Genomic DNA, 26,592 nt, shown 5'->3' on the forward strand with positions numbered 1-26,592 from the left:
AATTCAAAAGGCTCCAAGAAAAAAAGGGAGTGGGGGAGGTTAGGGTCTAGATGAAATGACATTGGCAAAATGTGGGTAAGGTTTAAAGTCGGCTGACAAAAGGGCTGGAGTTCGCACATGTCAGTCCCTCTGGTCCCCTCAGGCCTGGGCTGCTGGCCACACCCTGGGATGGATGGATGTACAAACCCACTTGGGCCTCAAGCTACCTGTCGGAGTCAGAACGAATCCCTGGGAGCTTCAAGGTCTGGTCACAGGGATGCCATCTCCTTAAGGCAGTATTCTCCCCAAGAGAGGAAGCTGCAGCCTAGAGAAAACAATGACTAAACTGCTCTGACTGCTGGCCTGTAGGCACATTGCTCATGGTTCCTGGGCTCCTCTATTAGGTAGCCCCCCAAACGCAGACTGTTTTCTAATTGGCGATTGTGATAAGTTCAGTGAAACTGAGACAACCCTGTTGTCCATTTCTGATGTCCACTGTACATTTCCCAAAAAGAAATTTCAAAGCAAAAAATTTAGAAATCTATTTCCCAGAAGAGGGACGCGACAGAGAATATAGTCAGTGGAAATGGGTGAAATTGCCCCAACTTTCATTCCCTGAGAAAACTTTGCCGAAGACCAGATCATGTCCACCCACTGTCGATGCTGACAAAGAGTTGTTGCTTGACCAAACTTTACTCTGGCTTCCCTGAACCCTCTCCCCAGCAAGGCCCATCCATGTACTCCCTTCTACAATCCAGGTTTATCCAGAATCCTGCTAAATCAGGTTAGTGAGAATCCCCACCCTTGATATCTGATCAAACGCCCCATCGCCACTACCTGTGCCCCCCGTGATTCTGACCACCCTGGCCTGCCTTCAGCCAGAACCCCCCCAGACTTGATGTCTCCCCTTAGTCATTTTCCATCCACCAATGCCCGTCCCCCCCACACACACACACACAATTTGTTCCTCAGCTATAAATCTCCACTTGTTCTGGTTGTGTTTGGATCGAGCCCCATGGGATACTGGAGTCGCTCTATTGCAATTTTTTTTGTTTCTTAAGTAAAATCTATCTTTGCCACTTTAACTTCTGTCCATCTCTGCTTCTCGTTCCCTGTGTTTAATGCCATGTCTCAGATCTGGACCAGAACCACCACTGGACACTCAGATGCAACAATCAGTGTGACCTAGACCTTTTGTCCCCGTGATTCCCCGATATCATTTAAAGGCAAAAGGACTTGAGGGACTCCGCCCAGTACTCCAAGGTTTATTAGACAAAACAGTGCATTCACCTTCTAGTCCCCACATCTAGTCCATGCAATACTCCCATTGTCACCACCAAAACCCAAATAGGCAAGGATGTGGGTTAGTCCAAGATCTGAGATCTATCAAAATCGTCAAACCCAGATTTGCCTTGGTGCCTAATCCTGACTATCCTGTCTGCTATTCCTCCCAACACCCAACATTTCATAGTCCTTGGTTTACTTTCGCCTGGTGTAGAATTCTCCTTCAGAAGGAATCCCAATACTTGTTTACCTAAACCTGGGATAACCAACAACAACCTAGACTGTTATGCCCCAAGGGTTTATTGAGGTTCCTACTTACTCTTGCACACCCTAAATGCCAATTGGGGAGACTTAAAATTCCCAGGAGATTCCACTTTAATCCACTAGGTAGATGACCTTCTTCTCTGTTCTGACAGTTAGGACGACTCCTGTGGACACTGAATACCTTCTTAAGGCATTAGCAAGAAAAGGCCACAAGGTGGCTAGAGACAAAATCCCACAGTTCTCTCCATGTGTCTGATATCTGGGTCACGATATTTCAGCTGCAGGTAGAGCTACCTCCACAGACAGCCTCTACTATTCAACATTTTTCTCTTCCTGACAGAAAACGGCAACTGACACATTTTTGAGGTCTGGCGGGATAGGACATGGGTACCTAATTTCTCGGTTTGCCTCCCCTCTCTATGCCATCCATGATCAAGGAGGCATTCCCAGACGCAGTAGTCTGGGACCCCCCGTCCAACAATGGTCTCTCGACTCTCACCTCCCCCCTTGGACTTTCCAATGACTCCCTGCCTTTTTCTTTGAGCATGAACAAAAGGTCATGCCCTGGGAATGTTATCCCAGAAGCATAATGGACACCAAAGACCTCTGGCATATTATAGTTTGGCCTTGGACCCAGTTGCCAAGGCGTAGCCCCCTGTGAGCCATGGCTACAGCCACCAAACGTGTCCCTGCTACCTCTGATTGAGCATTAGGTCATCCGCTTGACATCCATCCCCTCAGGCTGTGCAGACCCTATCGCTTAATGAAAACACGGCACTCTTCTGCATCTCGACTTACCTCCTGTGAAATCTTACTCCTCTCTCCCTCTCACATCGTCATATATCACCATCAAAATCTTAACCCTGCTTCCTTTATTCCCTGATGGGACACACCATGACTGTCATTAACACTAGATCATTATCCTGTCCTAGGCTGGCTTTGTCAGAAAACCCCCTCCCCCAAGTTGACCTCACTTTTCATGTCGATGGCTCATACCTCCGGAACGAGGATGGGGCCTTCCAGGCTGGATATGCCATTACAGATCAACATACACTTCTAGAATACCGAACCCTGCCAAATGTCACACCAGCCCAGGAAACCAAGTTAATTACTCTTACTCAGGCTTGCATTAAAGCAGAGGGAATTAAGGTTAACATTTACGTTGATGGCTGCTGTGCCTTCAGGGTATACATGATTTGGGTACATTATAGAAACACAGAAGATTCATGACAGCAGCTGGTACCCCCGTCAAAAATGAACCCCTAATAGCAGAATTTCTAGAGGTATTATTATTATCCCAGCAGACCACTACAGGTAAAACTGAGGTACATAGTGCAAAAAAATCCAGATGAGATCCAAGGAAAAAGATGGGCTGGTAAATATGCTAAACTAGCAGCCTCTTCCCCAGTCAGCAAAGAAATCCCAGTGTTTCCCAAGCCTTGGGACTATGCCCCCTGTATGCCGCTTGGAAGGCCTAGACCCCAGTGGGGTTATTCACCTTCCCTTGAGGGAGAGCACTAATTTAGGATGACTCCTGGGACATCACAAAAGAAATCTGTCCACATGGCCCGAATAACAGCTTCAGTTTCAGAAACAACTGGATGGGAAAGAACTGGATGACCAAGCCACTCAGATGGATTCTGGAAACACCAAGATGGTGGCTTGGCATTCTTTGTCTCTCCCTGGAGTCATTGTGTACAGTTTACACCACGTGGAAAGGACAAAATGTGTGATATATCAGACAAACAGTAGTTTAGGCCCTTTGGTCTTTTTTTGGACCAAGCATTTGCCAATTGCCTCAAATGCCAGAAACACACCTCTGGAAAAACTGTAAAAGTGGGCAAGGAAGGGAAGTGGCTTCCCCTCAGACCCTACCCTCACTGGCAAATGGATTTTATCCAATACCAAAAGGACAAGGCTACCAATATGTACTCACTCTCATGCGCACGTTTTCTAAATGGCTAGAGGCTTTCCCCCTGCCGAATGCCTCGGCAACATCAGATGCCAAAGTTTTTCTGGAACAAATCTTCCCCACCTGGGGTATCCCCTCTACCATCTCTAGTGGCAGGGGATCATGTTTCTTTGGGAAAATTACACAGAAAATCGGAAAGACAATGCATTAGTCAAAGTCTCCACTGCCCTTACCATCTTCAGTCATCAGTCGCAATAGAAAGATACAACAGCATCTTCAAGACCGAACTGGCTAACCTGCCAGAATTGGACTTACCATGGCTGCCCATTGCTCTTATGACTCTGAGATGTTCACCCCTATCTCCAGGTAAACGACCATCTTTTGAAATTATCTTGGGAAGGCCCATGAAGACGCCTTCTTCAGCTAGTCTAGTAGAAGATTCTACTAAGCTACCGGGTAGCATGTACATGGTGAATACGCTACACAAAGCGATGATTCATGTCCTGGGCAAGAAGGAGCAGGACAGCACGAGATTTCTTCATGCTACTCAGAACAATGACAATGTAAAACATATGAATTGCTTATTTCTGGAATTTTCCCTTTAATATCTTCAGACCACAATTGACTGCGGGTAACTGACACCACAGAAAGTGAAATCATGGATATGGGAGGACTCATTGCTGAAGCACTTTACCTTCTCCCTGGATAACTTCACCACTGGCCTTGAACTGGTGACTCGCTGACTATGAGAAATCCAGTGTGCTGTTCTCTATAACTGCATCGCCCTCCATATGACCCTGGGTGCAGAAGGGGGACACTTGCACAGTGGTCAGAAGCAAGCGCTACACCTTTGTCCCCAGCAATCTACCTGACATCTTTGCCATAACCAGGAAGGTCTGAGAGGTGAATGAAGAAATGTGTGCCTCACTGCCATGGTGACCACACCAGGAAGGACAACAGCTCCTAGACTTCTGGTAGATCCTGAAGGTCTATGAAGTTGGGCACACAAATAGATTCAGCCTCTAATCTTCACCTTTCCATTTATCTTCAAAGTATTCCTCTCATTAAATGCCTTGTGGGTCGTATAGTACAGCAGTTATCAACTGTCACTAAGTCTCACCAGATGGTTAGGCTGGTTCCACATGAACAAAGGCACCCAAATGAGAAATGGACTTACATTGATCAAAGCAAAGAATGCCTCTTCTTCCCTGAAACAAGAAGGGGGACTAACAAAGAGTTGTTGCTTGACCAAACTTTACTCTGGCTTCCCTGAACCCTCTCCCCAGCAAGGCCCATCCATGTACTTCCTTCTAAAATCCAGGTTTATCCAGAATCCTGCTAAATCAGGTTAGTGAGAATTCCCCACCCTTGATATCTGATCAAACGCCCCATCCCCACTACCTGTGCACCCCGTGATTCTGACCACCCTGGCCTGCCTTCAACCAGAATTCCCCCAGACTCAATATCTCCTCTTAGTCATTTTCCATCTACCCGTGCCCCCCGACCCCCACCCCCTCACACACACTTGTTAGTGGCTGTATTGGGAACCAGGCCCAGTTCTATAGTGAGTCTCTCTTTCCCTATTGCTATAGTTCTTTCTTGTTGTGTTGTTGTTTGAATAAAATCTGTCATCACCACTTTAACTTCTATCTGTCTTCTTTAACGGTGCTTTTTTTCCCTCTCACCTGGCAGGTCAGTGAACAGGTCAGTTTCTAAAGCCCTGCCGGATCTCTGCCCATTTCCAGAGCTGGGAGGTGGCAGAGGAGAGGGGAGATCTCTGCCCTTCTACCCTGTCTGAGCACCTTCACCTTCACCTCCTGCCCCTGCCCCTGCCACCAGTCTGTTGGGCCAGGGCTGCCTTTGGTCTGGACACAGCCTCTGCAGACCTTAGGCCTCGGCCCCCCGTACCTCAAGCCTTCTGTTTCCACACCCACCAGATCTCAAGTTGACCCTGGAATTGAATTAAATCTAGCTGTGTAAACTCCACTGGGGTGGGGAGTTCTGCCCACCTGCCCTGCCCAGAGCCTTGTCATGCAGCATTGTCACATTTCACTTGCACAAATAGTGTCCTCTACTTAGGCACCTAATGTGTGCTAGGCCCGGAACCAAACGCATACCTAACCCTTGTCTTAACTTTGCCCCTCGCTCCAGATAAGGTCATAGAGTCTCAGGAAAGTTAAGTAGCTTGCCCACCCCCCGTGCCGCAGGTAAATGGCAAAGCAGGACTTACCTCACGGGGCACCCAAGGTACGAACCCCTCACTTTGCAACTGAAGAAAGTCCCTGAAGTGCCAAAGACACCCTGAGGCTTTTGAGAAAATAACAAATCTCTAGGTTTTTATCTTTTTTTGTTTGTTTAAGCCTAAAACAGGACATTTGGGTCCTTCCTCCCCCAGCCCTCCGTGTTGCACACTGCTGCCTCAATACCCCATCCACCCCCACCAGTTGGGAGAAGAGGAGTCTTCATTCCTCCTTACTCCCTCTGTGGGGGGTCGCTTTGGGGATCAATCCCCTCTCTTCAAAACAAGGATGGGAGTGACGGAGGCGGGCTGGGGAGGATTGCCGCTGTCTGGAAAGAGTCAAAGGGCTGCCTGCCTGGCTCCACCGTCCGCACCTGCCACCGAGAAGCCTCTGGCTCAGGTACCGCCCCCAGCCCCCGCCGGGGCCGCGCGCCTGGAGAGCACTGGCCCTTTAAGAGCGGCGGCGGCCGCGGCGCGGGGCGGAGGGCTGGGAGCGCCGCGAGCTGCGCCGGACTCGCCGGGGACGTCGGGCGCCGGTTCCCTGGCTCGCTCGCTCGCTCCGACCGGCTCCCTGCGCCTCCTCCCGGGACCGCGCGGGGACCCGGGCCCGGGGGGCGCGGGGCGAGCAGAGTCCCCGGGCGGGAGGCGCGCGCTCCGGGTAGCGCCCGGCCCTGGGCATGGACAGAGGGAGCTGGGCGCGCAGGGGGCGCCGCGGGACCGGGCGGCCGGAGCGCTGAGCCAAACAAAGGCTCGGGAGTTGCGCCTGCTCTCGGGAACCGGGCCCCGGGCGCCCAGGCTGCGGGACCCGGCGGCTGCCCTCTCCCAGTGGGCCGGCTCGGGGTGCCCGGACCTGCCCTGCCCGCTTCTTCTCGAGCGTGGGAATTTGCCGAGGGTACCTAAGCGGCTCCGGGGACCGGGACCGGGATGTCTGCCGCGCGCCCGCCGGGCGGGGAGCCAGGGAGCGTCGCAAGTTTCCGAGCCGCGTGTGGGGACCCGGCGCCGACCAGTGGGCGAGCCCCGCGTGCAGCGCTCGGGGCCCGGCTGGGCGCGGAGAGCATGGGCAGAGACCGGAGCGCGCCCGGACGGCGGCTCTGGGCCAGCAGCCTACTTGGTGACCGGGAGAAGGCGGCACGACCGCGACTGCTGCCGCTGCTGCTGGTGCTTCTGGGCTGCCTGGGCCGCGACGCAGCGGCGGACGATGCAGAAGTCAATGCCGAGGTAAGGACCCCAGCCCTGTCCCCCTGCCTCGGGTTGGGGGACTTGGGGGGGGGTGCTGGGGTAGGAGCCGCGCCCGCAGCCTGCGCCTGGGAGGTACTGGGCGCGGAGAAGAGCCACCTGTCCCAGGGGAGGGGAGCAGAAGAAAGGGGCCAGGCAAGCTGTCCCTCCCCAGCTTGCTCTCCGCCGCGCACCTCTTCCCAAACCCTGGAGGGCGTAGCTCGCGCCCTCTCTCTACCTTTCCAGCCCTGTCCTGGGCACTGAGCCGCCCCAGCCAGCGTTTGGGAGCCGCTTCTACCGCCCCCAGCCCTTGCTCTCCTCCTGCTCTCTCCCCGGGGAGGCCGATTCCTCGAGAGCCCTGCGGGCGCGATGACGTTCTTTGCGAGTGGGGAGTGGGCTAGCCTGGAGGTGCCACGGGCCGAGCAGGCGGTGCTTCCGCCTTAGGTAGCCTGTGGTCAGGGCGACACTGAGCCGCGCGCGGCGGCCCGGGATGGGGAGAAGGGGTGCGAACCTCCACTCGGGTCGCAGGGGCGCTTTCGCGACTTTCTTGGGCTCTTGCACGGAAGCCGCGCCGCGGCCAGGTGGAGTCTAAGAGAGAGACCCAGTCTCCCCGCGCTTCCTCCCACCAGAGCTCCCTATCTGAGGCCCGGTGCGCAGAAGGCAGACTGCCCGCATCTTTTAACCCGGAGCATGCCTGACGCCTCTACCGAGCCGCCTCTCTGGATCGGTCCCGCCGGTGATCAGGCGCGGCTTCCTGGCGCAGAGCTGGGTCCAGCCAGCGCCCCCGGCTTCATGGGGTAGCCCTCCGCCTTCCGCCCTAGCAGGGACAGTGAGGGCACCAGCTCTGTTGCCCCAGAGCAAAAGCGGCGTCCACTCTTAACCGACTTCTAAAACCCCCGCTCCCTGCGCCAGACTAGTAGGAGAGGAGAGTGGGTAGTGGGGGGAGACCCGCCTCTGCGTTCTCGGGGCAGGCTCAGGCCTTAGTGCCCTTGGGCCGGCCTGGAGCCTCCGGCTGCCGGCCCGAGTGCCGTTTCTATTTGCAGCGGGGCCGGTGCTCCCTCCCAGCCCCCCACGGGTTCCCCACCTCCCCCTACTGCCTGGGAGATTTTTCCGATGGAAGCCTGCCCTTCCCCGCCCTACTTTAATAAAAGCTTGGAGGAAGGGCAGGGAATTCCTCCCGGCTCAAGTTACACCTCTTAGCCAGTTCCCCACCTGCTCTACCCTCCCTCCCTGGCCAGGCCAAGAAGAGCTGCAGGGAGCCAGGTCCTGGCAGGAGGTGGGGTGGTTGCCCAGCCCATGCCCAGTCCAGCTGCCTCTCCCTCATTCATACTGACAGGCAAGCAGGGGACTCCTGCTGGTGGGGATTGCCCTTCAGCCTGGGATCCCAGCACTGGGTGAAGAGTGTTTGGGCCCACCTGCCACTCTCTGGAGTAGAGTACCAAAGAATTGCAAGTCACAAACCCACCCTTGAGCAGTTTATAATCTGTTTAGGAAGGGCATCTCCACACAGGAAGTAATTATGGACCAACCTGGAATTTGGTGGCCATGCATCCTAGATGGGCAGGAGCTGGGGCACTGGGACCTTTGGTCTGAGGGTCTTCATTCTCTCTTTTCTTTCCTTCTGCTCCTCCATCACCCCCTCTTCTCCTAGCTGAGAAAGTACCCATAGCCCAGGGTCTGCATTGGGGCTACAGACCATGGCCCTAAACCTTTGGTGGCACTGGTCAGAGATTCTGTGAGTGACCTGCAGCCTCTTTCCTGGGGGGAAATTTGGGTTTGGCTGTTGCTGGAAGAGACTCTGAAAGGTTATGGGGACCTTTGAATGTTGGGAGCCAAGGTAGATGAAGGGCTAGAGACAGATCCCAGCTCCTAGAATTGACTTTGGGGTACAGGCTATTCCTTGGAGTCCCATCAAGTCTAGCAAGATCTAGGCCTAAAGAACTGAGTGGCTTCAGCAGCCAGTGCATTTGCCAGGAGGCTGTGAGACAACTGTCCTCAGGTCCACGCTCTCCATGGACAAGCCCCAGAGACTCCTGGGCCTGGCCTGCATCCTGTGTCCAGCGCCTCCCAGAATCCCCACAGCTCCAGACATCAGATCAGGTCATAGCTGGGACCTTCTCAGAGCATCTTGGTAACTAAGCCAAAGCCCCTCATCCCTCCTAGGGCAGAAACCACAGCAGTTTGACTAGACTAAGGCATCAGGGAGTCTGGCATGTGCTAGGAGCCAGCAGACACGTACAACCTTCCAGGCCCCAGCCTGGAAAAGGGTGTCTTCCTGGGGGAAGCCACCGCTGAGCTACTCTGCCCTGTCGCACTTCCTCCCTTGGATGTCAGGTCCCAGTCTCCAGCTGTTCTGGGCTCGAGCCTCGTTCCCCTGCACAGCTGCAGGCCTCAGCTGACTGCGGCCTCCCTGGCCTGAGAGTCCAGGACCCCCTTCAGACCTCACCTCACCTGCTTAAGGGCCTTTGGTTTTCACCAGAGAAGCCGTGGTCTCTTCCCACCACCCCGTTCTCCCCAGACATAACCTCAGGCCCTCAGCCTGCCCCATACAGGTGACTCAGGCTTTGAGTTCACAGGTGTGATTCAACTGCCACTAAAACATGGACATACTCACCTTCCTTGAACAGACTCCCACACCTTCCTTGCCCCTGACTGGCAGCTGAGCAGGAGAAGCAAAAAGAGGGGTGGGGATCAGCTTGAATTCTGATTTTGACCTTCAGATATGACTGGTGAGCCATAGCCCCAGGCTTCCTATGCTCCAGTCTCTGCTGGCACTTCCATGCTGGCCCCTGGGGGCCCCGTACCTGCATTCTTCTTAATACCCTTTCTTAAATACGAGTATGGAACAGAAATGTCAGATGCCCCATCCTCACCCTTGAGGAAAATGTGAGAGCCTGTCATTGGGAACCTACAGAAGCGGAATCTTCCCTCTTTCTCCTACCCATCCCTGCTTTTTAGTCTGTTGTTCTCTTACTACTAACAAACCAGCCCTCCACTATCTATCTCAAAACCCCAGAGAACTAGGCTGATTGACACAGTGTCATACAGGGTGTCATGTGGGATCTCAGCTCCCGCTCCCCTCATAAGAACACAGGACATGGTGAGGCCAAAATGAAACACCCACGGAGCCATAGGTAGGGGAGTCATACCACTATATTATCGCTGGCGTCTGGGTTGGAGACACAGGAAGCAAGAGCCACTCTACCCACAACCTGCCTTCCACTTCTCTCTGCCAACCAACCCCACTTGCTAGCTGCAATCTGCCATGCTAACTACAATCCACTGTGCTAACTGCAATCCGCTCTTGCTAGCTCAGCCACCATCTTCTTGCTAGCCCCCCATTTGCTGCTAGCGTAGACATGGCAGTTATATTAGTGGCCAATGGCTCACTGGTTACAGCTGACGACCAACTAGCCACAGCCGATGGCCATCCACTCACAGCTGATGGCCATTTACTACCTGAGCCAGCACCTTTCCATGTGAGGCCGAGAGCCTAGAAACTGCACTCCTGGCTCTGTCCCCACACACAGCCAGGAACCCGGGATCCGATTGGGCCGTGGCCCTCATGCCCAGCCCTTTGCCAGGTCCCTGTGCTTGGGCTGCCCTGGGGTTCCATCAGTCGGCTGCCTTCTTGGAGAGAACGGCCCAGTGTGTGCTCCTGGTCTGAACAGTGCATGGGTGCCACCTGCCATTATGACCTTTGGACACAAACACCTTCCTTTGCCCCACGCCCGGGAGGTGGAGAGGAAACAACACAGTAACACACCCAGATCCCCCCCGCAAATCAGCCTTCCTCTGAACCCCAGCACCCACTGCCCATGTTCTCTGATGCCAACTCCGAAAGGCAACACTGCCAGGTGCTTGGTCCTGGCCACCCCCTTCATGCCCCATTTGCGGCTAATCCAGATGTTCCCTGCCATTTTCACCTCTGCCCAGCTGCGAGTTTGACTTCTACCCGAGGCCAGCTGTGGTGATCACTGTGAGGCCTCTGCTCCCCAGCTCACATTAGAGTTGTTGCTGTAAGATGGAATGTTTGTGTTGCCCCAAAATTCATATGTTGACACCTAACTCCCAAGATGGTGATGGTATTAGGAGGCGGGGCCTTTGGGAGGTGGTTAGGTCAGGCGTACAGAGCCCTCAAGCATGAGATTAGTGCTCTTACAAAAGCTGCCGGAGAAAGCGCCCTGGCCCCTTCCACCAGTGAGCAGCCGGCAGTCTGCAACAGGAAGAGGGCCTTTACCAGGACCTGACCCTGATCTTGGATTTTCAGCTTCCAGAACTGTGAGAAATAAATGTCTGTTGTTCTAAGCTACCCAGCTTATGGCATTTTTGTTATAGCAGCCCAAATGGACTGAGGTAGTTGGCCTCTTCAATATTGTCCCAAGCTTTATGCGGCTCACACTCAGGCACGGGCCAAGGCCCACGGCCAGCTCTGCCGCAGGTGTGATGTGTTTGCTGAGTCAGCAGAAGCAGAGAAGGATCAGGGGCTCTCTGCTTGGATCCTTCTCCATCACCAAGAGGGGCCTGGGAGGACGCTACAGATGAATGTGAGGACCGGGGACCCTGAAGGTGGCTAAACGCTCCAGGCCTTCCTCACTCAATGGGCACACTCTGGCCAGACAAGCCCCGAGTTAGGGCTCACAGGAGGCCGGCCACTTCCCAGGAGGACACTGGTTCCAGGGATGCCTGGGCCCTTTGGGGGAGGAGGCACAGAGTTGGCAGCCCTGGGCAAGAGCAGCAGAGGCAAGTGAGTTGGGCCTGGATCAGAGAGAGAGACAAGGAGGGATGGCTTGCGCCAGATCCCATGCCCTCGTGGGCACAGCAGGAAACGAGCAAGTATCAACCTCCAGTATCTGGACAGACAGATGAGGACCTGGTTCCCACCATGAGCCAGTGCTTGGAGGGGCCCTGTACCCCACTGCCATCTGCTGGTGGAGCTGCCGGAGCTGTCCTCCCAGGAATGACTGCCACCCTGGAGGGATGAGAGCCCAGTTTCGTGTCCAGCTCTTGTGAGCATAGCACCTGGTATGTAGCAAGCACTTGCAAGATAGTGGCAAAACAGTGACAGTGAGAAGCAAATGGCATTGGCTGTCGGGCAAGTCATCGAATCCATCTGAGCCTCAGTTTCCCTTTTTACAATACGAGACTACTAATAGCGTCTACTGGATGGAATTATAGGGGTCATTCAGTGTGTTTATGTGTAAAATGCTGAATGCCGTGCGGTGGCCCTCACATGGCCCAGTAGGACCAGGTGCTATTTTTGAGCACCTGCAACATATTTGGTTCTGTCCTGGGCGTTGTCTAGGGCTGTTTTGTAAGCACGTTCACGTTTAATCCTGGTACTGATTCTCAGTGCAGGTGCTATCATTACCCCAGACGAGGTGGGACGAATTATGCCCAATTCCCTATCCAGGGGGTGGCAGAGCTGGCGTTTGAACCCAGTCAGTCTGGTTTGGAGCCTGACCTCCCAACCCCTGTACTGGGTTAAAGGTTGCAGGTCAGAGCCCAAAATGCCATCCTGTGGAAGTGCCGCCAGGCAGGAGCCTGCTGGACCTGAGCCAAGTGGGAAGGGGGGGGGCTGGGTGAGCCTGAAGCCTTCCCCCCAACCTGTCCAGCCACCCAGACTCTGCCCGGTGGACCACCACATGTGGGAGACAACCCCTACAGGGGGGCTTCCAGGTGAAGCCCCAGGTCTGGCCCCCAGCCACCCCGAAACCCCCGGCAAACGGGGCTCTTTCCACCCCATCCCTGCCTGCCCGCTGGCGAAAGGACCCATCTGTTTCTTCCTCCAGTGCAAGGCAAGCTGGGAGGCGACAGGGTAAAGAAGTGGCAGAAACTCAGGATGTCTACCTCCTTCCTGCTTCCTTGGCTGCACATGCCCCACGCTGCCCACTCTCTCTGCCACCCAAAGCCCCTTACTCCACCTGCAACTGTCCCATTGTGGAGGGCAGTTCTTCTAGAAGGAGATTAGTGCTGCCTCTAAAGGTAGTAAATGATCCACCACAGACAGGGTGCCCTGGCTTGATGCCCCCTTTCTTCACTCGTCTTGGGGCTAGTTATGTCCTCTGTGCTCTCGTCCCTGTGAGGCAGTTGGGAAGTGAAAAATTTGACCCCATTTTGCAGAGAAGGGGTCAGAGGCTCGGAGAAGTCTTAGTCCTCGTCCATTCCTCAAAGGCCTGCTCTGTGGACAAGCAGTCAGGACCAAGGGGCAGATGTTCCTGGGAGGCAGATTTCTACTCAGCCTGAGGAACACCTGACAGTCATGCTCCCAAAGACAATGGGGAGCCTCGGTGGCAGTGAGTGCTCGGTCTCTGCAGGGGTGCAGCCTGGATGGGTCCCTGGCCCAGTTGTGGTCCAAGAGGCTCCCTTGGGGTAGCTGGACTTGATGGCCTTGCGGTCCCTTCCAGCCTGAGACTGGAAGAGTCTAGGCCTGCTTGGTCAGAGTCACCTGGCTAGCGAATGGGCTCCTGATTCAGAACCCCTGAACCGAGGTGGGCCCAACGGACCTGAGGTCCATGCCCTGCTCTTCCAGGCTCATGCTCCATTCAGCACCAACCCTGTGCCCGGCATGGCCTTGGTCTGCTCTCAGTAGCCCTCAGACCGCGATACCGGGTGGGGAGATAGGCACGGTGAGGTCCTCACAGCATCCTGAAAGGTCTGTCCGTTGCTGGCGAGCCTGACAAGATGCCCTTTGTGTCTGTCTGGGCAGCCCTGCCAGCGTCTGCTTGGACTGCACAGAGAGCAGTGGATGACAGGCAGAGCAGAGCCTAGCAGAGATTGTCCTTAGTGCACGAGGTCTGATAAGGCCGGTGGGCGGGGCTCCACTGCGCTGAGCCCTGGAGGAGCTGGCTGTGGTGGCGGCTGAGCACTCACCCCCTGCCCCCACCGCTGCTTAATGCACAGTATTGATCTGGAAGCTCCTTCTCAGACACACCCTCCCTGCGGGCCTGCATTGGCATTGTCTCAGCAGTCCTGGGGGGCAGCCCTGCTGATGTGGCCCAGTGCCCAGACCCAGTCGGAGATGTGAGTGTGGGGAGGATTAGACGCCGTCCCCCAGTCCTGTGCTGGGCACTGCTCCTGAGAAGGCCAGAGCCCATTGTCCCCACCTCAGGCCAAGAGGAGCTGATGCTACTTCACAAACAGCGTGGTCCAATAGTACTGTTTATGGGCACTAGTTCTAGCCAGCTCAGCTGTGTGACCCTGGGTGGGCCACTCGCCCTCTCTGAACCTGCAGTCTATATAATGAGTATGGGGGTACTTGGGAGCATTGAATGGGGTGATGAGCAGATGGCCTGGCCCATGGCAGTTCTCAGCCCTTGGCTGCTGCATTGATGGCCTCTTCTAGGGGCAGGAGGCCAGGAATCCCCCCTCAGCCTCCTCATGGCCCCAGGTCTCCTTGCCTGGGGCCAGCCCCTCCCCTGAAGCATGTATCAATACTTATGGGGCGGGGTCTGGAGCTCAAGAAAGAAATGGCTCAAAGAACCAGTCGGGCTGCAGATAGGAAGGGCCCTCATGGGCCCAGAGCTCTCTTCAGGACCTTCCCTGCCTCCCACAGGACGGTGACCCTTGTAGAGGCGGTCCTTTCTTCTGCTGCTCACTGACCTCCCCAAGCCTCAGTTTCCCTACCTGAGAAACAAAGCTTCACCTGCTTGACTCACTCTACCTGTGAGACTAGGTGATAGGGAGGAAAAGGAGGCCCTTTTGTGTAAAGTACAGGAGCAACAAGAGCTTGAACACAGCCCCTCCCCTGCTTTGAGACCGAGAGGTCAGTCATGACCTTGGAAATCACTCCCCACTTTTTTCCATGGCAGCAGAATTCCCCAAGAAGCCGGAGCTTAGGGTACAAGCAGCCCCTTCTCACCTGGAGGCAGCAGCCCTTGCTATGCACCTGTGCACCCCTGCCCCATGCTGTCTTTTCCCTCCGAGTCCTCACTCCCTGGCCTTGTCACACTTAGCACAGCAGTAAGGTGCTAGAAACTTCCTCCTGGGCATGAGGAAAGGAAAAGCCCACAGCCCTATCCTGGTGGCATAGACTGATTGGCACTTGGTGGTCAGCCCGAGTGCGTGCTGGCAGCCAGGCAGGCTTTGTCAGCGTCTTCGCCTTGTCAGCTGGAGGTTTGGCTGCTCTGGGCCAAAGCGTTTTATGCTTACCGCCCGCCCCCCACCCCCATACCACTGGTCCTCAGCTTCGGCTTCCAACTGTGGCAGTGGCCACAAGGCATTTGTCACCAGGAGACTGAGGGTTCAAGGCTTGGCTGATACCAAGATGAAAGCTCTTGACTTCCCTGAGACTCAAAGGTGCTCATCTGTGTGAAGGAGGGTCCACAGGCACCCTGGAGACCTTCCCATCAGCCCCTGAACTGCCCTCTACTGGGTTCTGGAGCCTTCCCTTGCAGACAGGCCAGGCTCCCTCCCTTCTTCTCCCCAGGGCCGCAACCTCTGCCTCCCTGCCCTCCTCCCCGCCCTCCTCCTGTCACTCTGCAGACACTGCTAATCAGTCCCTTGGTGGCCTGTGATTGCGCTCCCTGAGATATTTTTACCTTATGCAAATAGGTGATGTAGAGGTGCCCTCCTCTGCCAGCAGCAGGCAGCCCCCCTCCCCCCCCTCCGGCTGGATGCCTTCTAGAGCTTTCCAAGCTTCTTCAGGAAAACCATATCCGTTAAGGACCGTGGGCGTCCGCCTTACGTCCCCCTTACAGGAGCTTAGGCAGGTCTCCTGTGCTGGGGAAGAACGGGGAGGGTGCCCACGACGGTGCAAACGTCTGGTGGAACCCAGGGAAGGAGCCCTAGGCCAGAGGGCAGACGGGCTGGCAGGGAAGGCCACGGGCTCCTCTGCCTGCCCCAACTGCCGTCCCTCTCCTGAGGCTACCCTGTGCTCGGGCCCTGCTGGAGCCTAGAACCTTTAGCCCTGTAGGTAGAGGCAAAGGCTGCCGCTCGAGGGACAACCAGGTCGTCCCCCTGCCGCGGTCATTAATGGTACGTTTATCGAGCACTTTCCCGTGCCCAGCACAATGCCAAGCACTAGTGTGGACGTCCCCATTTAATCCTCACAGAAACCCCTGAGATGAGGCCGGTCCTACTATAACCCCCTTTCACTGCTGACGGACGAGGCATGGGGAGGCACAGAGTCTCAGAAGTTGGGCTGGGATATGTCCTCACCCCGTCTGTCACCAGAGCATGGTTGTGTCTCTGCCTCCTGGTTCTGTGGCTACGACCCATGGCCCTGAGAGGCCTTGAGGCTCTGGAAGTTTCTCTGGCAGTTCCTCTTTGGCTCAGCAGCCGCTCCCTCCAGTGGTAGTGTGGGTGCTGCTGAGCCAGGGAATGTGACAGCCCCTCCACACGGGGTCCTGGCTGGATGCCAGGGCTGGGCTGACGGGTGGCATTGAGAGAGCAAATACCTGAGGAGCTGGCTGTGACACTAGTGGCAGACAGCTATGGGTGTGGCCCTGGCCAGCTGACACGTGGCTTTTCGCCCAGAGCAACCATTATGTCAGGCCACCAGCCTGTTTCTGGGTCCTTGATGTGCAGCCCTCCCCTTCCAGGGCCTCTCAGAGAGCAGACCTTCAGGTCCCCTCAATCTGGGGGCCCCCAGAGACCCAGGGTGGGCCGGGAAAGATGCAGAGGACACACTTCCATGTGGCCAAGGCCCACAGCAGTCCCTGGCCTCGGTGCCACCCGCTTCTCACAGTGGTCATCATGTTCTCATGGCCTTGGGGGCATGAAGTGGGCAGGGTGGAGTCCCCTTTCTTATTAGAACTCATTGTGGCTCATTGGGGATCGCCTCCTTCCATCCCAATGGGGGAGACAAACCTAATGGGGGAGATAAATACCTAAGTGAAACGTATGGTGTGTCAGAAGGTGACAAGTGCAGGGAAGGGGGAGAAGGGCTGCAGGGTATGGCATGTCAGGGTCTTTTTTACATAGTGTTCTCAGAGGACACCCCTCCAGTAAGGTGAGGTTAAAGTAGAGACCTGAAAAAAATGGGCAATGCAGATATCTGGGAGAGAGCACTCAGAAACAGCATGTGCAAAGGTCCTGAGGCAGGAGAGTGCCTGGCTGGGTGGATGGGAGGAGTAGGGTCTTACAGCTCGGGTGCGGTCTGGTAGTGAGGGCCTGGTAGCTCCTGAAAAATTGGCTTTTCCTCTGAGATGAGAAGTCTTTGGAGACCAGACCTGACTCGAGAAGGCCTTTTGCTCTGGCTTTTGTGTGGGAGCAGAGCACAGGAGGTAGGAGCAGGGAGGTGGTAGTGACCATGGAGGAGGTGGTAGGCAGTGGTCGGACGCAGGCTGTACATGTTGGGAGCCAGCCATGCCAGGACCCACTGACTGGGTCATGGCCTCTCATTTGCAGAACTGGCTGCGGCTCTACGGCTACCTGCCCCAACCCAGTCGCCACATGTCCACCATGCGCTCCGCCCAGATCCTGGCCTCGGCCCTCGCGGAGATGCAGCGTTTCTACGGGATTCCTGTCACTGGTGTGCTCGACGAAGAGACCAAGGCGTGAGTCCCTCTGCTGGGCCGAACCCAGACCCCCCGGGCACCTGCCCTCCTTCTGGCCTGCTCTGATGAGTCCTTGGCATGTGCGGTCTCCAGAAAAGAGTGGCCTAGATAAGAGATAGCAGATGGTTTGGTCCTCCGTGCTAGCTCTGATTGGGAGGGGTTGCCTAAAGCCTTGTGTTGAGAAAGCTCCTGAGGCCACATCCTGGCTCGGCCACAAGGAGCATAGAAGTGATTAGCAATGTCTGCCGTAGGCATGGGAATGGGCAGACACGGTACACATGCCCTGGATGGGACAGCCAGCTAGGCCTTGCTCTGACAAAGGGAATGTGACCCAAAGCCACATCCTTGATGAGCAATGACAGGAGGCCTCAGGAAGGACTGTCCCCGTCCTGGGTGACACTGGTGCGAAGGGGCTCACCTTTGTGGAGCCACTGCTGGGCACCCTGTCCTCCAGTACAAGATTGCTGTGCCCATTTTCCTGATGAGGAAATCGAAGCTTAGCTAGTCACTCACTGCCCACCACACCCATATGAGAGCCAGCTGAAGGCCAGAGGCAGGAGGGTGGAAGAAGGTGGGCTGCCTCTAGGAAGCTCTGGGCTCACCCCTCCACGCCCATGACCTAGGTGGATGAAACGGCCCCGCTGTGGGGTGCCAGACCAGTTCGGGGTGCGTGTGAAAGCCAATCTGCGGCGGCGGCGGAAACGTTATGCTCTCACCGGCAGGAAGTGGAACAACCCCCACCTGACCTTCAGGTAGGGACCGCAGCTGCCCAAGGTGGCATCCTTCCCAGGGCGTCTCCCCTTCTGGGCTGAGGCCTCAGGCTTGCTTCCCAGTGGGCTTGTCTGGAAGGCTTCCTTTCCCAGCAGACACCCCCTCCAGGGTGCCCGGCATAGACAGCCTGAACCCGGCTCCCGCTCCCGCTCCCACAGGATAAGGGCCTCACACCCCAGGCAGTCTCCTCCAGAGCAGGTCAGGACCTTGGAGCTGCTTCTGCTCTCGCCTCCTTCCCTCCCTCCCCGCACCCGCCAGCAGCCCTGGCTGGCTCACTGGCCCAGATGGACTCCTACACCAGCATGAACTAGAGGCCCCCACAGTGCAGGGCACAGGGCTTCAGACACCTGAAGGGTTGAGGAGGGCAGGGGGGCCTACATTCCAGGATCTCTCACATGGGCAGGCAGCGCATCACCTACAGAAACCCTGATTCAGGCGCCCGGCCCCTTTCTGCTGAGCCTTTGGGCAAGAAACTCTTCTGAGCCTCCAGTACGTGGTGGTCCCCAAGGGCTCCTCTTCCTGTCCCAGTCCCGCCATGGCCCCACCAGAGTTCCATCTCTCGAGGAAGAGCAGCTCCCACGGCCTCTTAGACCTCAGGCCCCCAGAGGGAATTCATGGTCCAACCAGCTTTACTGGACGTCTGTCCAGCACACAGATGCTGAGTCTGATTGACACGGGTAATAATAGGCTCCTCACACTTTACCACATGCAGGCTCCATAGCATGTGTTCTACATGAGTTAATTCATTTACTCCTCACAGGGACCCCATGATGAAAGCACTACCCTCCTTTTCCCATTGAACAGATGAAGAAACTCAAATTCAGGGAGACTAACTCACTTGCCCAAGGTTGCACAGATAATGTTAGAGCCGGGCCTTGAACTCAGGTCAGCCTGACCCTGGAGCCCAACATTCAGAACTCGTGTGTGGCCTGTGTTCCCCAAACCTCAGCCATTTGCACCTGCTTTGTAGGTATTTCTCTCAGCTATGTACCTTAGTTTACTTAATGTTTTCTTACTTAAAATAAGCTTATTTGGCACAATGCAACCTTATTTGGGGATATCCTAATGAACTCCTGGATTTGACATGTTAGTTCTTTTTCAAATTCACATTGAAGTGAACTAATGGTTGATACCGGGCATTGTCCGTTAACCAGCTCAGACCTTGGAACCATGTGTCTCAGCCTCCAATCCCGTGGGTGCCAGCAGTGGACAGTAGCCCCAGGCTCTGGGTTCACTCCCATGTCTCCCCACGCCCCCTGCAGCATCCAGAACTACACAGAGAAGCTGGGCTGGTACCACTCGCTGGAGGCAGTTCGCAGGGCCTTCCACGTGTGGGAGCAGGCCACGCCCCTGGTCTTCCAGGAGGTGCCCTACGAGGACATCAGGCTGCGGCGACAGAAGGAGGCAGACATCATGGTACTCTTTGCCTCTGGTTTCCATGGCGACAGCTCACCTTTTGATGGCACTGGTGGCTTTCTGGCCCACGCCTATTTCCCTGGCCCTGGTCTGGGCGGGGACACCCATTTCGACGCAGATGAACCCTGGACCTTCTCCAGCACTGACCTAGATGGTGAGATCAGCTGGCCAGTGTGAGGGCAGTCGGGCAGAACAGGAGCTGCTGGATTGGGAGGGGAGAGCTTCCCCTGTGAGGTTCTCTGAGCGTTGATACTTGGTCTCAGGCTATAATCAAGGGGTGGTAGAGAAGGGAAGGGATCATTGGACCCATTTCTCAGATGGGGAAGTTGGAGGTCCAGAAGTCGGAGCAGCTCAGCCTCTTCTAAAAGTAAAACAAGGGCAGACCCTCCGCAGCCTCTGCCTACAGTCTGGGGTGGCCAGGTCCTGTGCCAGGCCAGAGCTGACCATGCTGCTTGCCCCCACTGCAGGGAACAACCTCTTCCTGGTAGCAGTGCACGAACTAGGCCACGCACTGGGACTGGAGCACTCCAACAACCCCAGCGCCATCATGGCACCGTTCTACCAGTGGATGGACACCGACAACTTCCAGCTGCCTGAGGACGACCTCCGGGGCATCCAGCAGCTCTATGGTGAGCGGGCGGCCTGGGTGTGGCCAGTGGGCTCTGCACGCCTGCTCTCAACTCCCAGTCCTACGAGGCATAAGTACAACTGCTGTCCCCATTTTGTAGATGAGGAAACTGAGGCCCAGAGAGGATTAGTAACTTGTCCACGTCACTCAGTGAGTAAATGATGGTGCTGGAAATCAAACTCAGGACTAGCCAACCGACTCCAGGGCCTAGCTCTCACCCAAGTCTCACACCCAGAGCTCTCACAGTGGCTCCAGGCTTGGACTTCTAGGGGACACAGGTGGCCCCAGGGCCCCTCACTGACCCCCCTTTCCTCCTCAGCCTCAATGATATTCCTATTACACTGAGGTGCCTCTGGCTTTCCAGGACCCTATTCCTCCCACTGCGACTCCCAGCCCGAGTCTGTCCTGGGATCTCTGCTGAGTGTTGTTTTACCACTTCCCAGTGGCTTTGAGGCAGGTGACCCCCACCCCCACACACCAGGCCTTACCCGAGAAAGCCTCCAGTGGGGAGGTCTCCTGAGGGCCAGTTTGGTGGGTACCTGAAGGGTAGTGGAGGCAGAAGCTCAGTGACCCAAGCCCAGTGTGGGGCTACAGTCCAGGAGGGGACTGTACAGAAGAGGATAGGGTCCTCCTGAGGTTGATGGGGGGAATGAAGGGGAGGGAGGAGTCTATTGTGGACAGACAGGGCCGTTCACCTGGTGCACGTGTCTCTCCAGGCTGGGGGCCCTGGGGTCCTAGGGTTCCAAGTAGGAGAACCTGGAGTCGTGGGCGGGTTCTACGGCTGCCCCTCACTTCCTGTTCCCTCCTGGCTCTACAGGCACCCCAGACGGTCAGCCACAGCCCACCCGGCCCCTCCCCACTGTGACACCCCGGCGGCCAGGCCGGCCAGACCATCGGCCCCCCAGACCTCCCCAGCCCCCACCCCCAGGTGGGAAGCCGGATTGGCCCCCAAAGCCAGGGCCCCCTGTCCAGCCCCGAGCCACGGAGCGGCCTGACCAGTATGGCCCCAACATCTGCGACGGGGACTTTGACACGGTGGCCATGCTGCGCGGGGAAATGTTCGTGTTCAAGGTCTGGCCCCTGCCCCTGCCTCCCTCAGCCTCGGCCCAGGCTCAGAGCAGGAGAGCACCCCATCCCACCCCAGAGCCTTGCCCCACCTAGCTACTCAGCACCCCCACCCCTCCCTCACTGAGCATTCCCTGGGAAGCCATCAGATGTTAGTCCAAAAAGAAACCAGCCTGAGGGATTTGCCCGGGGTCACAGAGCAAGCCCAGGGGTCCACCCCAGCTACCCACCCCTCCACCCAGGGCTCTTGCCCTGGTGCTGCCCTCAGGACCTCAGTGGCCTCCCCTGGGCACTCCCTGACCCAGGAAGGGTGGTCCCGGGAGGGGCCTCCCCCAAGCCAAGGCAGCATGGATGCCCTGCCCACTCACACCCACACCCTCCCCAGGGCCGCTGGTTCTGGCGGGTCCGGCACAACCGCGTCCTGGACAACTACCCCATGCCCATCGGGCACTTCTGGCGTGGTCTGCCCAGTGATATCAGTGCTGCCTATGAGCGCCAAGATGGGCGTTTCGTCTTTTTCAAAGGTAAGCTGGGGTAGGTGGGAGGAGCTGGGCAGCCTTCCTGCCGCGACCTCTGACCCACCTGGGCCTGAGGAGATCAAAAGAGCGGTATTACATGGATCAGGGCAGCACCCACAGGGCCAGAGCCCCCACGGGGAGCTCCCCAAGGACAGGGCTGGGCCCATACCAAAAGTGGGGAGCCCTGGGCCATGGACTGGTATGCCCCAGGGATGCAGCCCCTAGACCCAGAGGCAGGTAGGGCTCCCCCGATTTCCTTTCTCTACAAGAAGCATGTTTGGGGGGCAGATGTTCACATGGGAATGCGGGCCCATGTATAGTGTGACTGTGGTGTGTGCACAGGTGTGAGCATCTGACGTGTGTGTGTAAAGGAGCATGTCACAGGTGTCCATGTGTGCAGAATGGGTGTGAAGCAAAGGTGAGCTGCATTGTGTGTTGTCGTGGGCATGTGGGTGTCAGGGCCTTCCTGTGTGAGTTTGCGTATATGTAATTGTGTGTGTGTGTGTGTGTGGTCAGTGTGGCAGTGGATGTGAATGGATTTGTGGGCCCAGAATAGCAGTCCCCGTGCCCCCTCCCTGCCCATTCCCCTCAGCCCCAGGCCTGTCCTCACCCACCTCCTTCTCCTCCCGTAGGTGACCGCTACTGGCTCTTCCGAGAAGCGAATCTAGAGCCTGGCTACCCACAGCCGCTGGTCAGCTATGGCCTGGGTATCCCCTATGACCGCATCGACACGGCCATCTGGTGGGAGCCCACAGGGCACACCTTCTTCTTCCAAGAGGACAGGTGAGCACCCTGTCTCCTAAAGGGAAAAGGCCCCAAGGAGGCCTGTCTACCCTCAGACCTAGCCAGAGAGAACGCACTGCCAGGTGGGAATGCACTCCAGGCCCAAGCAGGCCCACAGCCTGATGCTTTTGGTCACAGGTACTGGCGCTTCAATGAGGAGACGCAACGTGGAGATCCTGGCTACCCCAAGCCCATCAGTATCTGGCAAGGGATCCCCGTCTCCCCCAAAGGGGCCTTCCTGAGCAATGATGCAGGTACCAGGCCAGCACCCCCCAGTCTGCCCAGTACTCACCATGCCCCTCCTCCACACACGGGACAGGGCTTGCCCGAGGTCACCAGACATTGCAATGGCATATATGGGGGACACAGCTGTGTCAGTCCCTGGGCTGCTAGGAGCTTCTGGAGCATGACTCCCCCGGTTCTCCCTGGATTGTCACCATCCCCTTTTTACAGACAGCCACACTAACACATGTCACTGAGTAAAGGGCCCCAAATCCTACAATGAGAAAGTTGTGGAGTCAGGAGTCCTACCCAGGCCTGCCTGTGTCCAGAGCTGATGCTTGGAACTGCCCTTCTCCTGGCGGAGTCCAGCTGCCTCTGCACAGCCCACAGGGAGCCTTGAGCCTGAACTTGGCTCAGAGTGATCGAGTGAGAGTCCTTCCGGGGTACCCGCTGACCCTCCTGAAAGGGAAGCCTAATCTCTGTCATTATAGCCAAATGACAGGGCGCTGTGGCTTTTATTTCTCCAGCAGGGTCTCTAGTGAGTGTAAGCAAAACCATAGCCCTGGTTCTGAGATTCCAGGTTTTTAGGCTCAAAGCCTTTGCCAGTGCTCGGGCAGTTCACATGGCTTCTGTGTGTGACGGCGTAACTCTACAGCTGCTCTGATCTCACTGTGTTCAGCAGAGCAGAGACGCCCCCATGATTCAAACCTGGCCCTTCCTGGGGCTGAGTCCCCAAGGCCAGAGAGCTGAGCCGAGGCGTATCAGGTGCACCCCAGGCCCTCTGCAGGCTGGCTGTGTGGCCTCGAGTAGTCACTGGCCTATCTCATGTGGGGTGAAGCCAGTGCTGGAACAGGACAGCAGGGTCCCTGACTGTAGCCCCCATCCAGCAAGCTCAGGACCCTTCCGCCCTGTGCTGCCCATCAGTGTTAGCCTGGCTAGGAAGCGTAGGATGCTAGCGGTGCACGTGACACAAACCCTGCCCCTCTCTGAGCCGGGTCTGTCTCCTGTGAGCTGGGAAGCGGCAGGTTTGAAATTGCTCAGAGAAACAAGTGAGAAGGAGGGTGTTTTAGAGCCAGGGTTCTTTCAGCATATCCTGGTCTCCTGCAAGTGTCTCTGGCTGACCTGACACCACTCTGGCCTGCTTGCCCCTGCAGCCTACACCTACTTCTACAAAGGCACCAAATACTGGAAGTTCGACAACGAGCGCATGCGTATGGAGCCTGGCTACCCCAAGTCCATCCTGCGGGACTTCATGGGCTGCCAAGAGCACGTGGAGCTGGGACCCCGATGGCCTGATGTGGCCCGTCCGCCCTTCAACCCCGACGGCGGTGCAGAGCCTGGGGCAGGCGGCGACAGCCAGGACGGTGATGAGGGCCATGAGGCTGGCCCAGGTGCTGGCGAGGGGGACTCTGGGGAGGGACCAGACGTGGATGGGGGCAGCCGCGTGGTGGTGCAGATGGAAGAAGTGACACGGACAGTGAACATGGTGATGGTGCTAGTGCCTCCACTGCTGCTGCTCCTGTTCATCCTGGGCCTCACCTACGCGCTGGTGCAGCTGCAGCGCAAGGGCGCTCCGCGTATGCTCCTCTACTGCAAGCGCTCCCTGCAGGAGTGGGTCTGACCCCCACGGCCCCTCTTGCTCCTCACGGTGCTAAGGGGCCAGGCTGGCGGTGCCAGTGGTGCCAGGGGTTCTGAGACAGTGGCTCCTGGGGCACCCAGCAGAGGCCTTTGGTGGCTCCCTCAGCCCCTGGGGGGGCCCCAGGCCCTCCCACATCCCTGCCAGCCCCACCCCCATTGTTTATTTATACCCAGGTATCTTTTTTTTTTTTTGCACACTAACTGAGCATTTGTTTCTACTTTCCTGACCAGGGGCAGTCCCTCGGGGTAGGGGGCTCGGCCTTTCTTAATGGAGTTTTGCTCCACACAGGGAATTGGGCCCCCACCCACCTCTGGCTTGGCAACAGCCAGCCTAGTGGAGGGTCAGAAGGCCCAGGCCCAGGTGGGAGAGCGGTTGACATGCTGTCGAGCTGTCCAGGTTCTTCCCACCCTGGGCCCTCCTCAGCCTGAGCCCCAGGAGACTGGTTGGCTTTAGAGACTGGTGGGGCCTAACTGGTCTTCACCCACTTGAGTCTCTCTCTGCCTTAGGAAATGCTTTCACCCAGGGCTAGTCCCAGGTGGGAGGGGACAGAGGGAAAGGTGACCACTGGCTGTGAGTTTCTGTTGCATTTCGGTCCCTCCCAGCCCACCTCTGACAACCCCAGTAGCCCGGGCCCCTTGTGCCTAAGAACCCCACCCCACCCTGCCCCGGGCCAGCCAAGGGGCCAGAAGCTCCCAGCTGCTGCATACCCCTTGAGCCCATGCCTCCTTTTCTCTCTGGAGAAGGGGTTCTGGGCCACCTTATCAAGGACCAAAAGAGGTCTGCCAAGGCCGCTGTACCCCAGGAGCCTAGCCTCCCAGGATGGGCCTCCAAGCCCCTCCCTGTCTACTTTCTCCTCTGAGCTGTGACCCACCTGGGCTCCTTCTCGGGGCCTCCTCCCATCCTGTCTCACCCACACCACCATCCTCGGGAGTCTCATAACCCCGCCATCCTCAGTCTCCAGCTGCCAGTGTCCTGGCTCCCTCTGGGAGACAGGGGGCTGATAGGTGCCCAGGCTGAGGTGGTAGATGTCCATAGAGTATGCCCACCTGTGTGGGTGTCCACAGCCCACCCCAAACCAGGCTTGGGGGCTTCCTCCCCTCCAGCTCCCTGTCTCCCAGGGCACTGGTGGGAGAGGTCAGTAGCTTGTCCCCCATGCAGAGTGTGGAGCGCTGTGGGCTCCCCCAAGGAGCGCACTATAGCCTGGAGACTCCCCTCCTCCTGGGCTCGGCCCTGAGGGCAGAGACGCTTCCTCCTTTTCTTTCCCAAAGCAAGCAGAGGGAGACTGCTGTGGGAAATGGTACTGTACAGCCGGCTCTGTCCCCTCTGCTTCCCACAGCTCTGAGCAAGCGGGGCTGCCACCCAGAATCAGGAGGCCCTCGGAGGGAGGGGCTTCTCATGGGCTGACCCCAGACTGCAGGTCCAGCAGCTTCCTCCCCCTTCATCCTCAGAACAGGAGAGTCAGCCAAGGGGTAGAGGGGGGTCCATGTCTACCCCCATATGTTTCTTTCTGTAAATAATCTGCACTGATTAAATTGTACGGCCGGCGAGTGTGACCTCCTTTGTAAGTGGCCCCACGCCAGAGCTTACAGTTGGAGGGGCTGCAGGTGACGGGATTGCATGCTGGGATTAGGGAACTTGCCCCCACACCAAAGAGACCTCATTCCCAGTTTTGCGGGGGCTCCTTCCTACTGGTCCTGGAAGGGGAGGAGCTGGGGTAAGAGTGAGAGGTGGCTGCCCTCAATAGACCTGAGGAGGGCTGGGTAGAGCACTGGAGGTGGCCCCACTGGGGTGGGACAGGGAAGGAAGGAATGGGGAAGATGCTTGCCATTCATTCATGGTGAGAAAGGACAACTCAGCTTCCCATATTTCCTGCATGTCTAGGAGGGGTGGGAGAACCAGGCCAGGCCACTCGTCCCTCCACCTACCCAGACTGGGTTCTGGGCAGACTGAAGACCCAGTGTGGATAGGAAGAAGATGGGAAATGGTGCCAATGGTGGATTCCAAAAGTTCCCCTCACCACATGCTCTGCTCAGAGGGTGAGGGGGCACCCAAAGTCTGCCTTCTCCTCTGTGAAGCAGCAGAGAATCTCACCCTGAGCAGGGTGCAGATGATGCCCAGGAGAGCAGGAGACAAATATTGCTTTCCCCCAGGTCTGGGG

General features: G+C 56.8%; 2 protein-coding genes across 2 annotated transcripts in view; one reads left to right on the top strand and one right to left on the bottom strand.

Annotated features, from left to right (window-relative positions):
- CFAP20 (cilia and flagella associated protein 20) overlaps positions 1-26,592 on the bottom strand; it is a gene marked incomplete at its 3' end in the record, with an annotated part of 76,096 nt that overhangs the window by 2,898 nt on the left and 46,606 nt on the right. The gene's annotated exons all lie outside the window — the stretch shown is intronic.
- Positions 6,470-25,985, top strand: MMP15 (matrix metallopeptidase 15). Its single transcript, XM_081031830.1, has 10 exons — positions 6,470-6,896; positions 17,244-17,392; positions 18,016-18,144; positions 19,426-19,733; positions 20,047-20,208; positions 21,025-21,278; positions 21,658-21,796; positions 22,423-22,573; positions 22,712-22,827; positions 23,950-25,985. Exons 1-10 carry the CDS (start codon positions 6,603-6,605, stop codon positions 24,414-24,416), a joined length of 2,169 nt encoding a protein of 722 aa, XP_080887956.1. The 5' UTR covers positions 6,470-6,602; the 3' UTR covers positions 24,417-25,985.

The sequence above is a fragment of the Rhinolophus hipposideros genome (genome assembly GCF_964194185.1).
Source record: "Rhinolophus hipposideros genome assembly, chromosome: 21".
Lineage (NCBI taxonomy): Eukaryota > Metazoa > Chordata > Mammalia > Chiroptera > Rhinolophidae > Rhinolophus > Rhinolophus hipposideros.

Excerpts from the sequence above, each read along its gene's own strand:
- MMP15 (XM_081031830.1), top strand. The coding sequence starts at position 6,603 with ATGTCTGCCGCGCGCCCGCCGGGCGGGGAGCCAGGGAGCGTCGCAAGT. Across the intron at positions 17,393-18,015 it reads CTCGACGAAGAGACCAAGGC|GTGGATGAAACGGCCCCGCT; the intron begins GTGAGTCCCTCT and ends CCCATGACCTAG. Across the intron at positions 19,734-20,046 it reads CTCCAGCACTGACCTAGATG|GGAACAACCTCTTCCTGGTA; the intron begins GTGAGATCAGCT and ends CCCCCACTGCAG.